This window comes from Hylobates moloch, unplaced genomic scaffold, assembly GCF_009828535.3.
Source record: "Hylobates moloch isolate HMO894 unplaced genomic scaffold, HMol_V3 SCAFFOLD_14, whole genome shotgun sequence".
NCBI lineage: Eukaryota > Metazoa > Chordata > Mammalia > Primates > Hylobatidae > Hylobates > Hylobates moloch.
In genome coordinates this window covers 56,893,040-56,907,499 of record NW_026652289.1, presented here as the reverse complement: position 1 = coordinate 56,907,499, position 14,460 = coordinate 56,893,040, and the positions used below count along the sequence as shown (strand labels likewise).

The 14,460-nt window shown below is 44.8% G+C and overlaps 1 protein-coding gene across 1 annotated transcript in view; it reads left to right on the top strand.

Annotated features, from left to right (window-relative positions):
• THSD4 (thrombospondin type 1 domain containing 4) overlaps positions 1 to 14,460 on the top strand; it is a 663,778-nt gene that overhangs the window by 602,489 nt on the left and 46,829 nt on the right. The window contains exons 9-10 of the mRNA XM_032174674.2: positions 260 to 356; positions 6,813 to 7,088. Of these exons, the coding sequence (XP_032030565.1) occupies positions 260 to 356; positions 6,813 to 7,088 (373 nt within the window). The remainder of the gene's footprint in view (positions 1 to 259; positions 357 to 6,812; positions 7,089 to 14,460) is intronic.

Genomic DNA, 14,460 nt, shown 5'->3' with positions numbered 1-14,460 from the left:
TCCTTTGGAGTTTAGAAAATCTTGACTCTTAGTTTAGTTTTCTTCTGATTTGCTCAGCCTGAGTTCTTCATTCTTCAAAAGTAAATGACAAAAAGCCATCCAGAAGTAACTTTGTTTGATCTGCCACAGGTTCACTGATATTACTGGATGCGTACTAGAGTGAACCAGTCATTTCTCAGTAGTTCTGCAAATGCCATTGAAACCCAGAAGGGGTGTGCATACGTGCCAAGTGCAGTAACACTGATTTTTGTGTCAGCAGATGATACACCAGCAGCCAAACCCAGGCGTGCACTACGAGTACGTGATCATGGGGACCAACGCCATCAGCCCCCAGGTGCCACCCCACAGGAGACCAGGTAGAATCCCTTGTCTTGTGGCCGGGGACTCTGGTCATTTCCTTGTAAAGCCTTCTCTCTCTCAATTCTTGTGCATCCACCCTCTGTCTCTCAGTCAACACAGAGGAAGTCGAGGGACGCATATTTCAAAGCCAAGGGGCCTTGACATTGGGGCAGCCTTCACCATTTGTCTGAGCCTTCACTGATCAGACTGTTTCATTCACTCGATTCAAAAATGGCATGAGCATCCTGGGTCTGCCCTGCCAGTTCAACATTTGAAATGCTTTATACTAGTTTCCAGGCCGGGCAAGGAGGTTCATGCCTGTAATCCTAGCACTTTGGGAGGCGGAGGCAGGTGGATCGCTTGGGCCCAGAGGTTCAAGACCAGCCTGTGCCACATGATAAAACCCCTGTCTCTACAAAAAAAAACAGAAATTAGCCAGGCATGGTGGTGTGTGCCTGCAATCCCAGCTACTCAGGAGGCTGAGGTGGGAGAATCATCTGAGCCCAAGGAGGTTGGGGCTGCAGTGAACCGTGATCAGACCACTGAACTCCAGCCTGGACAACAGAGTGAGACCCTATCTCAAAATTAAGAAAAAACAACACAAATTTACTCTCTTAGAGTTCTGGAGGTTAGAAGTCTGAAGTGGGTTTCACTGGGACAAAATGAAGATGTCATCAGGGCCACTCTCTCTCCAGAGGCTCTAGGAGAGAACCCACTTCCTTGCCTTTTCCAACTTCTAGGAGCCACCTGCCTTCCTTGGTTCCTCCACCTTCAAAGCCAGCAGGGTGGCACTTTCAAATCTCTCTCTGACCCTGGCCTTATCACATCTCCTCTCTGACTCTCATCTTCCTCTCTCTTTCCTTTATAAGGACCCTTCAGATTACACTGGGCCCACCCAAGTAATCCAGGATAATCTCTCCTTCTCAAAATCTGTAATTTAGTCTCACCTGCAAATTTCATTTTTGCTGTGTAAGGTAGCATGTTCACAGATTCCAGGAATTAAGATGTGGACATCTTTAGGGGGCCATTATCTGTCTACTATATGCCTTTTCTCTTGGTTCCCCTATTGTTTCTGTTAATAATACTTTGACCTATAAGACAAGAATAATGAGTTCACACCTAACAATCCATGTTGAGTCTTCCTGGTGGGCTCTGCTTATGGACAGAGCAGGCAGCTTTCTCTCGGCTGGCACTGGGCATGGGACTGCTCTCTGAGTCTGCAGACATTTCTCTACCGGAGGATGATGGAGCCCACCACCCAAATGCAGACAGCCTTTTCCTTCCTTAAAATAGGAAGGTCTGCAGAAGTATTCATGGTAATTATAGCTCACACACACTGAGTCCTTGCTGTGTGCAAGGGCTTAGAAACTGCTGTGCTGAGCTCTTTGCATAGATTAGTTCTTTGAATTCTCATGACAGAGGGAGGTACTTGGAGGGAAGTACTATTATTAGCCTTATTTTAAGAGTAAGGAAATGGAAGCTTAGGAAGAATAAGTTAATAATTGTCCTGATCTCACACCTGGGCAGTGACCATACTTCGTGCTTGTTATATGGCTGAGAGGTTACTTGGTCCAATCCCTATCCTAGGAGGAAATAAAGGCACAGGTGCCAAACCTGCCCCATCCATTCTTCTCTGAACTTTGGATGGGATAACCAGGTTATCTGATTTCTACAGAGTGGAGAGGACAACAGCCGGGTGCATCCCCAGAACATGGGGTGGGTGCGTTGTCCAAACTCCAAGTCAGCAAACTCAGCGCAACAGAGAATTTTTATGTCATGTCCAGAAGCAATCCACAGTTTGAGAAACCAAGTTTGGGTAAGATTTCTGGGGTCCGTTGCTGGTTTACAGGGATAATCGGACAGACTATTTGAAATCTATCAGGATGATGATGATTTCTGTCAGGCCTGATGGGTCTCAGCTCATGAATAGCATGGGGGCTCTGGGATCAGCTCCCTGGGACAGGGCAGGCCTGGAGGGGTCATCTGTAAAAAGTTGGTAACCAGGGGCATTGTGACCAGGCTTCCTCTTCCACGTCAATGGAGTCTGGAGGCAGAGTTGGAATCCAGCTCTGCACCTTTTTGCTGTGCACCCTCAGGCGGGTCAGCAACCTCTCTGAACACACACCCAGTCTACAAAATAGAGGGAAAAAAACCCTATAAGGTGGTTTTTGGCAGGGGAGAGGACATGGGAAGAGATTGAATAAATTAGTTGTCCATCCTAGCGTAGAGCCCAGAACACGGCACTGCAAATACTTTTTAAATTTTTTTGTCCAACAACATCTTGTAGAGTTCTCATTTATATCAACATGCCTGGTCCTGATTTTGTTGGTCATATTTGCATGTCATATTTGAAACCATGAACCATAATAGCCAACTAAGTAAGAAAGCCCTGGCAAAAAAGCTGAGAGGCCTGATGCAGTGGATCACGCCTGTGATCCCAGCACTTTGGGAAGCCGAGGTGGGCAGATTGCTTGAGCCCAGGAGTTTAAGACCAGCCTGGACAACATGGCGAAACCCCATCTCTGCTAAAAGTACAAAAAGCAGCCAGATGTGGCACTCACCTGTAATCCTAGGTACGCAAGAGACTAAGACACGAGAATCACTTGAACCCAGGAGACACAGGGTGCAGTGAGCCTCCTGCACTCCAGCCTGGGTGACAGAGTCAGACTCTGTCTCCAAAAAAAAAAAAAAAATTGCTGCGAAAGCCCTAATTGTTGTTGTTATTATTATTATTATTATTATTGCTGAAATGGGGTCTCGCTATGTTGCCCAGGCTGGTCTTGAACTCCTGGGCTCAAGCAGTCCTCTCACCTCAGCCTCCCAAAATGTTGGGATTACAGGCATGAGCCACCTCACCCAGCCCCCTTGTAGTTTTAACTGTGTTCTACAGTAACCCTAGAATTTGCCTCCTTATTTTGTATTAAAATGAGACATACTTGGACAATATTCAATCAAAATAGAAATATATACAGTCAAAAGCAACTGCCACATAATTGCCAAAACTTGGAAGCAACCAAGAAGTCCTTCAATAGGTGGATAGACAAAAACTAATGCAATATTATTTAGGGCTAAAAATAAATGAGCCATCACGTCACAAAGAGACATGGAGAAACCTTCCATGCATATTACTAAGTGAAAGAGGCCAATCTGAAAAGACTACCTATTGTTTGATTCCAACTATATGACATTCTAGAAAAGTTAAAACTATGGAGACAGTAAAAAGATCAGTGGTTGCCAGGGGCTGGGAGGACAGGGGGATGAACAGGTGGAACACAGAGGATTTCAGGGCAGTGAAATTACTCTGCGTGATGTTACACTGGCAGACGCATGTCACTGTGCACTTGTACAGACCCACAGCATGTGCACCCCCAAGTGTGAACCCTCATATGGACTATGAACTCTAAACGATAATGACGTGTCCATGTAGGGTCATCAGTTACACATGTACCAGTCTGATATGGGATGATGGTAGTTAGAGACCCTGTGCCTGTGTGGTGGGAGGAGGTGTGTGGGAACTCTGTACTTTCTACTCACTTTTGCTGTGAACCTAAAACTGCTCTAAAAAAAATAGTCCATTTAAAAAAAAAGATCAACAGCTCCCAACCCCGTGCCCTTCCCAGAGGGAGTCTAACCCTTCGGTGGGATTTTGCCTAGCCCTTTTCTATGCATACACAAACATGTTTCCAGCCATTTGAGTCATCATCTTCAATCTCAGATGCGCAAGGAATATCACTTATTATTATTTTCCACTAGTCAATTTAAATCTGACCGCAACTTCACCCTTCTTTGAAACCAGTAGATAATTCAATCGCAGTCTGCTTGGGGGTTACACACACACACACACACACACACACACATATTCTCACTCCAGATATAAGGAAAAATCTAGAGTCTTAGACAAGCCAGAGCATTGGCTAGACCCCCCTGGTGGTCTGCCCTTACTAATTCCGCTGAGGTGCCACCAGGAGCAGCCTCATGGGGCCTTCAGGTTAGGGCTTTGCTCCTTCCAATCTGCATGGGGGGCACAGGAAGCTGGTGAGGCTGGCAGCCAGGCCCCCTCTCCCACTGCAGGCGTGGCTTCCTCCTGGGACACTGGACATTGTCTGGTACACCTAAGGATCCATGGCACTCAGGAAACCCAAGACTCCAGACTCCTACCTCTCCTCCACCTTGAAAACCTCTCTCTCTCTCTCTCACTCTCTCTCTCGCTCACTAGCACTCTGTCTCTGTCTCTCTGTCTTGCTCTCTGTCTGTCCCTCTCTTACTGTCTCTCTCTTTTTGCTCTCTCTTTTGCTCTTTCTTTCTCGCTGTCTGTCTCTCTCGCACTGTCTCTGTTTCTCTCTCTGTCTCTCTCTTGCTCTCTGTCTCTCTTGCTGTTTCTCTCTCGCTGTTTCTCTCTCTTGCTGTCTCTCTTGCTCTCTGTCTCTCTCGCTTTCTGTCTCTGTCCCTCTCTGTCTCTCTTGCTCTCTGTCTCTCTTCTTCTCTGTCTCTGTCTCTCCTGTTCTCTTGCTTTCTGTCTCTCTGTCTCTCTTGCTGTCTATCTCTCTCTGTCTCTCTCGCTTTCTGTCTCTGTCTCTGTTTCGCTCTCTGTCTGTCTCTCCTGCTCTCTTGCTTTCTGTGTCTATATCTCTGTCTCTCTTGCTCTCTGTCTCTGTCTCTCTTGCTCTCTGTCTCTCTCGCTTTCTGTCTCTATCTCTGTGTCTCTCGCTGTCTGTCTCTCTTGCTGTCTCTCTCTCGCTTTCTGTCTCTGTCCCTCTCTGTGTCTCTTGCTCTCTGTCTGTCTCTCTTCTTCTCTGTCTGTCTCTCCTGCTCTCTTGCTTTTTGTCTCTATCTCTGTCTCTCTCTTACTCTGTCTCTCTCTCTTGCTGTCTCTGTCTCTTGCTCTCTCTGTCTCTCTTGCCCTCTGTCTCTCTCCCACTCTGTCTCTCTCTTGCTCTCTGTCTCTCCTGCTCTCTGTCTGTGTCTCTCTCTTGCTGTCTATCTCTGGCTCTCTGTCTCGCTCTCTTGCTCTCTGTCTCTCTCGCTCTCTGTCTGTGTCTCTCTGTGTCTCTCTGTCTCTCTCTCTCCCTTGCTGTCTCTCTCCCTTGCTCTCTGCCACTGTCTCTCTCTCCTCTCTCTCTTTCTGTGTCTCTCAAAATGTGCCCTCCTCCTCTCTCTGGGCTGGCCCCTCAGAGACATCCACTTTACCCTTAATGAAAGCCTAGGCTTTGCACTCTTGGAAGGGAAAGCTGTTGACTTCTAGCAGCTTTTATTTTCTTTTTTTTTTTTTTTTTTTTTTTTTGAGACAGAGTCTCGCTCTGTCGCCCAGGCTGGAGTGCAGTGGCGCAATCTCGGCTCACTGCAAGCTCCGCCTCCCGGGTTCACGCCATTCTCCTGCCTCAGCCTCTCCGAGTAGCTGGGACTACAGGCGCCCGCCACCATGCCCGGCTAATTTTTTTTCGTATTTTTAGTAGAGACGGGGTTTCACCGTGGTCTCGATCTCCTGACCTCGTGATCCGCCCACCTCGGCCTCCCAAAGTGCTGGGATTACAAGCGTAAGCCACCGCGCCCGGCCTACAGAGTTCTGTCCTGCACAAAAACAAAGCAATAACATCTAAGGACTTGGCCACTCTTTCAAACCGGAGGAGGAAGTGGAGGAATAAAGATAGAAAATCAAACACAAATTAGTATCTCAAAAAGTGACCTGTGACACCTGTGTGTATGTGTGTGTTACGCTTTTTTCTTTCACCAAACAATATTCAGTCATTTCTTCATGTCAGAACGTATATTTGCTGCGTTCTTTTCAAAACCCACATAGTATTCCATTTTGTACTTGTAGCATAATGTAGTTTAACCAGTACCACTGGTGAACATTTGTGTCTGTTTGTTATTTCAAATAATACCTCAGTAACCACACTTGTATATTCAGATTTATGTAAAAGAAAATATTTGCAGAACGGATGTGCTAGAAACTGAATTGCTAGGTCAAAGGGTATGTGCATTTCAAATTTGGATAGATAATGCCAGATTTCCCTCCAAAACCGTGGATCTATTTGTAGGCTCATCCACAGTGACTGGAAGTGTGTTTTCCTGCACCTTCAGCAGGAGTTTAGGGATTTAAGGGTTTCGAAACTTTCCAATCTTTGGTGTTAGGTGGTGGTGTTCTTTTCATACATATTTATGGAATTATGAGTAAAGTTGAGGATTTTTGTATGGGTTTTGGCTGTTTGTGTTTCTTTTTATGTGAACTGTCTATAGCTCACAATTCCTATTCCTACTGCAGTGTTCGTCTTTGTCTTATTGATTTTCAAAAGTGCTTTGCATATGAGGGAAAGCACTAGTAGGTGTCTGCTTATTTTAAACAGATGTGCTTGTGTGCTGTGACTTCGAAATGATCTCATGCTACACAGTCTCTAATGTCGAAGCAATTTCCTCTTTACAACTCAGGGTCTAAACTGATCCTGATTCTGTGTGTGCATGCCCACCTCTCCTAGGGGAACCCTTCAATGGCCAGATGGTGACAGAAGGCAGGAGCCAGGAGGAGGGAGAGGAGAAAGGGAGGAACGAGGAGAAGGAAGACTTGCGTGGGGAGGCCCCTGAGATGTTCACCTCAGAATCAGCACAGACCTTCCCAGTCAGGCATCCAGACAGATTTTCTCCCCGTCGACCGGACAACTTGATGCCACCAGCACCGCAGCCCCCACGGCGCAGCCGGGATCACAACTGGAAGCAGCTTGGGACGACAGAATGCTCCACGACCTGTGGGAAAGGTGAGCCTGTGGGGGGGACGGGTGGGTCCCTGCAGAACCCTAAGCAAGGAGTGTGTGGGTGGCCCAAGGCAGCGGTCCCCAGCTTTTTTGGCACCAGGGACTGGTTTCGTGGAAGATGATTTTTCCATGGATGGTGGCGGGGTTTCAGGATGAAACTGTCCTATTGCAGATCATCAGGCATTAGTTAGAGTCTCATAAGGAGCGCGCAACCTAGATCCCTTGCCTGCACAGTTCACAATAGGGTTCACGCTCCTATGAGAATGTAACGCCACTGCTGATCTCGCCCACCCACCAGTCACCTTCTTCTGTGTGACCTGGTTCCTAACAGGCCATGGACTGGTGCCGATTGGGGGCCCCTGGCCCAAGGGACATGGCAAACCCTCACCTCTGTGAGCCTGTCTGTGAGATGGCTCATGGGTGTGACAGATTGCATTGGGGCCCTCAACACCACCCTCAGGCTTAATGATTGGCTCAAAGGACTTACAAGACCCAGAAGAGCTGTTACAATTCATCACAGTCAAAGGATAGGGATTCGAGTTAATAAAGGAAAAGGCGCATTGGCAAAGTCCAGGAGATGCCAGGCACCAGCTTCCAGGTGTCCCCTCCAGCAGAGTCACACAGGGATGCACTTAATTCTCTCAGAAATGATGTAATTCAGAGGCTGAGAACACATGCCAAGTACTGCCAACCAGAGATGCTCACCCAAGATTTGGTGTCCAGGGTTTTTACTGGGGTCTCTTGTCTAGGTATGCAGCTCCCACATGAGTGACACTAGCTACTCTCCCTTTACCACCCCAGAAGCCAAACCAATACCGCATGGCCCAAGACCTCAGGCATTAAAAAAACACTCTTATCAGGTGGCATGTTCCGAGGGCTTAGAGGTTCTCTCTCAGGAGGTGGTCAAGGGCCTATCTTTGGCATGTGCAGGGTTTGAGCAACTCAGGCCTGCTGTGCACATGTATTCATTAATAAACGGAATACACTCACATACTTCAAGATCTAAAATTTAATCTCCAAGTCAGGGTTGTGGAAGATTTACAAAAATCCCAGTTGAAACTCATTCTCAAATCTCAGGATTTCAGAAAAAACAAACAAACAAACAAACAAACAAAAAAAAAGTACTTAGCAGGCTTGGCGTGTTAGTTAGCTGGCTTTTACACTGACCAACACTCACAGCTCCCATACTATCCTGGTAAAATCCCAACCCTGTATTCATTCATTATTCCAACCTGATCAGCTAGGACCACCAGGGACAAACCTGAAGCCCAACAAAGTCAGCTTTATTGACCCCTCACAACAAGGGAGTCCACACACCAGAGGAAGCATGGGGCGTCTCTCCAAACAAAAGAAAAGATAGAGTTGTAGGATTTGGGAGGATACAGTTTAGGTGAAATTTAAATAAAGCAGGGTTGTTATAGGCTGAAAGCAAAACATGGCAGTGTTACAGGGGTCACATCAGGATGATGAAGTGGACCCAGGGTCCCGTTTCCTTGAAAACTCCAAAGTTAAGATAGATGTGGAATGTGGTGTCCAGAAACCCTTTATCTGACATTCCATACCAGGTTGGAAATCAATGCTGCTTCTGTTTCAAGCTGACTCATTGCAAAGATACAACTATGAACTGTGTAGTTATAATTTCCTTCATATATATGATAATAGCCTCCTGTTTGTAATAAAGTCCTATTTGATCCCCTGAAACAGCTGTCCTTTGAGGGGAGGTTGCTAAAGAAACAGGAAGGCTGTATCCCCCAGGAATCTCTGCAAACTGGGGAACTGCGTGATATCCCAGAGCATTGGTTTGGGGTGTTTTTTTGCTTTGCTTTGCTTTTTTTCTTTTCTTTTCTTTTCTTTTCTTTTCTTTTCTTTTCTTTTCTTTCCTTTGCTTTTGGTACTGGTATCTAAGAGTACAAAGTTTGGACCCTCTCACAAAATTAGTACACTGAAAAATCTCATGAGAGCTTCTAAAGTTTTTATCTTTTTCATAAGAGCATTGGCTTAGTGGCTTTTGAGAATAGAATTTAGAAGCTAATGGGTGCAGGAAATCAACATGGCACATGGATACATATGTAACAAACCTGCACATTGTGCACATGTACCCTAAAACCTAAAGTATAATAAAAAAAAAAAAAAAAAGAATTTAGGTCTTTGGTTCTTCTTGGGGGCTGGAGCTTTTCCTGCCTGGAACCTCTGCAATTCCATAATGATTTGGTAACTGGAGTGTTGATTTATAGACGTTTTATTGTGCAAATTTTATTATGCTTATACTTAATAAATGTGCAAAGAATCTGGACTGTGGATTCGTTGGACCAACTTCTTTTATATACTTTGTGAGGAAAAATTAAATGCCTATAAAATATGTCTTGACAGAGGCAGAAAGCTAGAAATATTTCTGCATTAAGGCCAAAACCATTTTGGTGAGACTCTGATATTATAGAGGTAAGCAGTATGTAACGTAATTGATATAGGAACCCGAGATCAAAATGTATTATTATTGAAATATTCTACCTTTAGGTAATGTGTGATGCCCATCAAAGGAACCAGATACACTCAGAACTAGGTGAAAACAGGGAAAGTCATAAAAAGGATGAAAACTGTCATTGTGTGGTTCTCAACCAAGGGTGCCATGTGGAGAAGATTCTCTTTCACCCTGTCCGGAGCCCATAAGGCCTTGAGTTGTGAGCAGGATGAGATGAGGGCAAACGCATGTGCTGGTTCCCTGTGTGTCCTCCAGATGCTCCCACGATCTCTCTAATGGAGCGAACTCATAACCAAACGTTCCAGTTTTTGCCCCCACAACCCATCCCCAGGCTGTGTGATCCACACTGAGGTATGGAGTTGAAATTTAAATAAAGCAAGGTTTTGATAGGCTGAAAGCAAAACATAACTGTTACTACCTCACTATGTGCTAGTATCCCTCCTTTACGACAGTATGGTATCTGGCCAGCAAAGTCCTGCTCATACTCCAAGCTCTGAGACCACCTCCTCTGCAAAGCCTTCCTGATTCTGCACAGAACAGGTAGGCACTTCATCCTTGGGACCTCACAGCAATTCAGGACACATTTCTGTCCCAGCCCTGCTTGGCTTGGCTGTCTCCATGAATATACACTTTGCAACTTCTGCACCTGGCATCATACCAAGCACACAGTAGGCACGCCTGTGTTTTTTGAATAAATGAATATATCATCACATTTCAAATGTGGAATATATGAGCTACTAGAAAAGACATAAGGGTAGATTTTACATCTTTATTGTATCCTAGATATACAAGACTATTATTGCCTTTTCCCATGTTCTGTCAACATAGCATAAAGAATGTGGATTAACCTGTTAGAAATTGAATAAGTGGCCAGCCATGGTGGCTCACACCTGTAATCGAAGCATTTTGGGAGGCCAAGGCAGGTGTATCACTTGAGGTCAAGAGTTCAAGACCAGCCTGGCCAACATGGCAAAACCCTGTCTTTACCAAAAATACAAAAATTAGCTGGGCATGGTGATGCATGCATGTAATCCCAGCTACTTGGGAGGCTGAGGCAGGACAATCGCTTGAACCCAGGAGGCAGAGGTTGCAATGAGCCAAGATCATGCCACTGCACTCCAGCCTGGGTGACAGAGGAAGACTCTGTCTCAAAAAAAAAAAAAAAAAAAAAAACTGAACAATCTCTTTCTCTAGATTTCCATATGATTTTGTTTAATCTTCTGTCCTTTGCATTGCAGAAACACACACACAGAAATACACAAGAGTGTGAGGTATGGGACTGAGCATGCACAGGACCCATTTTCAATATTTAGCCCATATACACCCATGTGTGCATGTACACAGACACACACACACACACACACACACACACACACTTGGCATCTGCCACTCAGAATGTCTGAGGCAACATGTCTAGTTCTTCTTTACCCAGTAAATGGCACCAGTTCTCAGGCCCAAGAGATACTGAAGAGGTAAACAAACCTAAGGATGTGTTATTTCTCATCCCTCCCTTCTCTGGCAATCCTAGTTCCTTTTTCTTTCATGTGACAAGTGGCAGCAGCCTGTGGAGGCCTCTCCTTTGCTCTCTCCCAGGCAGTGATGGCACCAGACATGCAGGGTAGGTGAGGCAATGCGGAGGCACAGATGCGGAGCACATCTAATGGTCATCAGCAGTCATGGCAAGTGACCAAGAAATCCCAAACCTCCCGGCATTGTCCAAGTCACTTATGCACAGAATAAGTCCGTTCCCCTTGTGATCCCATTGTGTATTTTCACACATATCCTCGCCCAAACCCTTCTCCAGTCCTTCCTGGTGGAGCTAACCACACCACACAGTTCTGTGGTTTTCATGGTCAAATTTCCCCTTGTCTAAGTGCTTCCAGCATCATGATATCACCATCTCAGGGAAGGGCCCCGTTGCTGGCATCCAAGAGTGGTCCAAACTCACACAGCCATTGATCAGGCCTCTGTCAAACTCTTGGCTTGTTTCATTTGATTCCTAGAGTTCTAAGTCTAGAGTCGTTTAATTTTTTCTTGCTCTTTATTTTGTCTCTCTTCCATAATGTCCCACTGACCTCTACACTAGCCCCTGAATTCACTGACCTCATTTATTATCTGCTAATTACCCGTGTACAGTTCCTCCCTTTAACATGACATATTTCTATTTTGATCAACATGTCCGCATATAAGGCAACCGAACTGATCCCGAATAGTTTTCCTGCTGCCTGAAGCCCAGCCAGTCCCTGACCTCACCACCTTGTTCCTGCTTGCTAGCAAGTAGAGGAATAATTGAATTGCAATCTTGAACAACGGGAGGTGACCAGGTGCTGTCTCCCTTTCTAAAGATATTAAAATGACCCAAAGAAAGAAACCACTGCAGTCACTAGACTCAAGAGTTGTAGATATGGGCCAGGCACCGTGGCTTATGCCTGTAATCCCAGTACTTTGGGAGGCCGAGGTGGGCAAATCACCTGAGGTCAGGAGTTTAAGACAAGCCTGGATAACATGGCAAAACCGCGTCTCTACTAAAAATACAAAAATTAGCCGGGCGCAGTGGCAGGCACCTGTAATCCCAGCTACTTGGGAGGCTGAAGCAGGAGAATCACTTGAACCTGGTAGGTGGAGGTTGTGGTGAGCAGAGATTGTGCCACTTCACTCCAGCCTGGGTGACAGAGCTAAACTCCATCTCAAAAAAATTAAAAAAAAGATTTGTAGATCTGGCATTTTCCCACCTTCAGAGAGCCAGAGGGCCTCCGAGTTCATTTCCATGGAGCTGGACCATGGACAATCTCCATAAACGCCGTAAAATGTCAAGGGAAGACAAGCGGTGGCCCTGCAGACAACCCCAGCAGGACCCATCTTCCCAAGGCACAGAGCATTCCTATGGGAGCCTGTATCCTTTTGATTAAAAAAATTTGATTTCTTCCTTATTTGAGTGCCAAGTGGTTGAGATAGTTCATTTTGCTTTCCTATCCACAAACATCTAAGTGGAAAAGCTAAACCCACATGGTCTGAAGGAAAAGGAATAGGCTAAATAAGATCTTTACTTAATCCCCTAATAGCTGAGTCCCACTGCAAGCTGTGAACCATGTATTCACCTTTATAACTCCACAGTGTACTTAATGTTTGTTGAATTTAATTAAAAATCTGTTCTATTTAATGGAAGGAGATCTGTAGCTGGACAAACTTTAATTCCACAAAAGTTTTTGCATCCCATTAACTTTACAGTGAGTACTGCCTTTTACTCAGCCAATAATTGTGCTTAATTGGAACATTATTTTAAATAATGGTCTCAAGTTATAGCCACACTGTAAATTTTTACTGCCAGGGTAATTTAAACAAATGATCGTTTCAGATTCAACACTGTCTTGCAAACTGTCAAGTTTCTTACTACCCTCTGGCTCAGTGTGTCATACAAGATAAGCTTGAAAACCCACTGAAACACTTTCATGACTGATGAAATATTGAAATGTTTATGTTAAAAGATAGCCCCTATGTTGCAGTTAAAATTGTAAGGAGTTGGAGCTTCAGAAAATATGAATGCCTGGCCAATTAGCAACAGAGATAAGACAGAGTTGTAGAATAAAGTATAGTGTTCTTCCCGGCAGGAGTTGTATACTAGCCTGGACTGTGGGGAAGACAGTTATTTGTGAAGAAGCATCTTCCTGTGGTTGGTTCAGGTTCAGGGGTTACATTTCTCACGTTATAAACGTCCATTAGTAATAGCTCAGTGTTGCCACCAGGTGGCAGCAGAGAGAGGAAGGCAAATTGAATCAGCTTTTTTTTTTTTTTAGTCAAGATCAATTTATTTATTTATTTTTTTTTTATTATTATACTTTAGGTTTTAGGGTACATGTGCACAATGTGCAGGTTTGTTACATATGTATCCATGTGCCATGTTGATTTCCTGCACCCATTAGCTCGTCATTTAGCATTAGGTATATCTCCTAATGCTGTCCCCGCCCCCCCACCCCCCACCCCACAACAGTACCCGGAATGTGATGTTCCCCTTCCTGTGTCCATGAGTTCTCATTGTTCAATTCCCACCTATGAGTGAGAACATGCGGTGTTTGGTTTTTTGTCCTTGCGATAGTTTACTGAGAATGATGTTTTCCAGTTTCATCCATGTCCCTACAAAGGACACGAACTCATCATTTTTTATGGCTGCATAGTATTCCATGGTGTATATGTGCCACATTTTCTTAATCCAGTCTATTGTTGTTGGACATTTGGGTTGGTTCCAAGTCTTTGCTATTGTGAATAGTGCCGCAATAAACATACGTGTGCATGTGTCTTTATAGCAGCATGATTTATACTCCTTTGGGTATATACCCAGTAATGGGATGGCTGGGTCAAATGGTATTTCTAGTTCTAGATCCCTGAGGAATCGCCACACTGACTTCCACAATGGTTGAACTAGTTTACAGTCCCACCAACAGTGTAAAAGTGTTCCTGTTTCTCCACATCCTCTCCAGCACCTGTTGTTTCCTGATTTTTTAATGATGGCCATTCTAACTGGTGTGAGATGGTATCTCACTGTGGTTTTGATTTGCATTTCTCTGATGGCCAGTGATGATGAGCATTTTTTCATGTGTTTTTTGGCTGCATAAATGTCTTCTTTTGAGAAGTGTCTGTTCATGTCCTTTGCCCACTTTTTGATGGGGTTGTTTGTTTTTTTCTTGTAAATTTGTTTGAGTTCATTGTAGATTCTGGATATTAGCCCTTTGTCAGATGAGTAGGTTGCAAAAATTTTCTCCCATTCTGTAGGTTGCCTGTTCACTCTGATGGTAGTTTCTTTTGCTGTGCAGAAGCTCTTTAGTTTAATGAGATCCCATTTGTCAATTTTGGCTTTTGTTGCCATTGCTTTTGGTGTTTTAGACATGAAGTCCTTGCCCA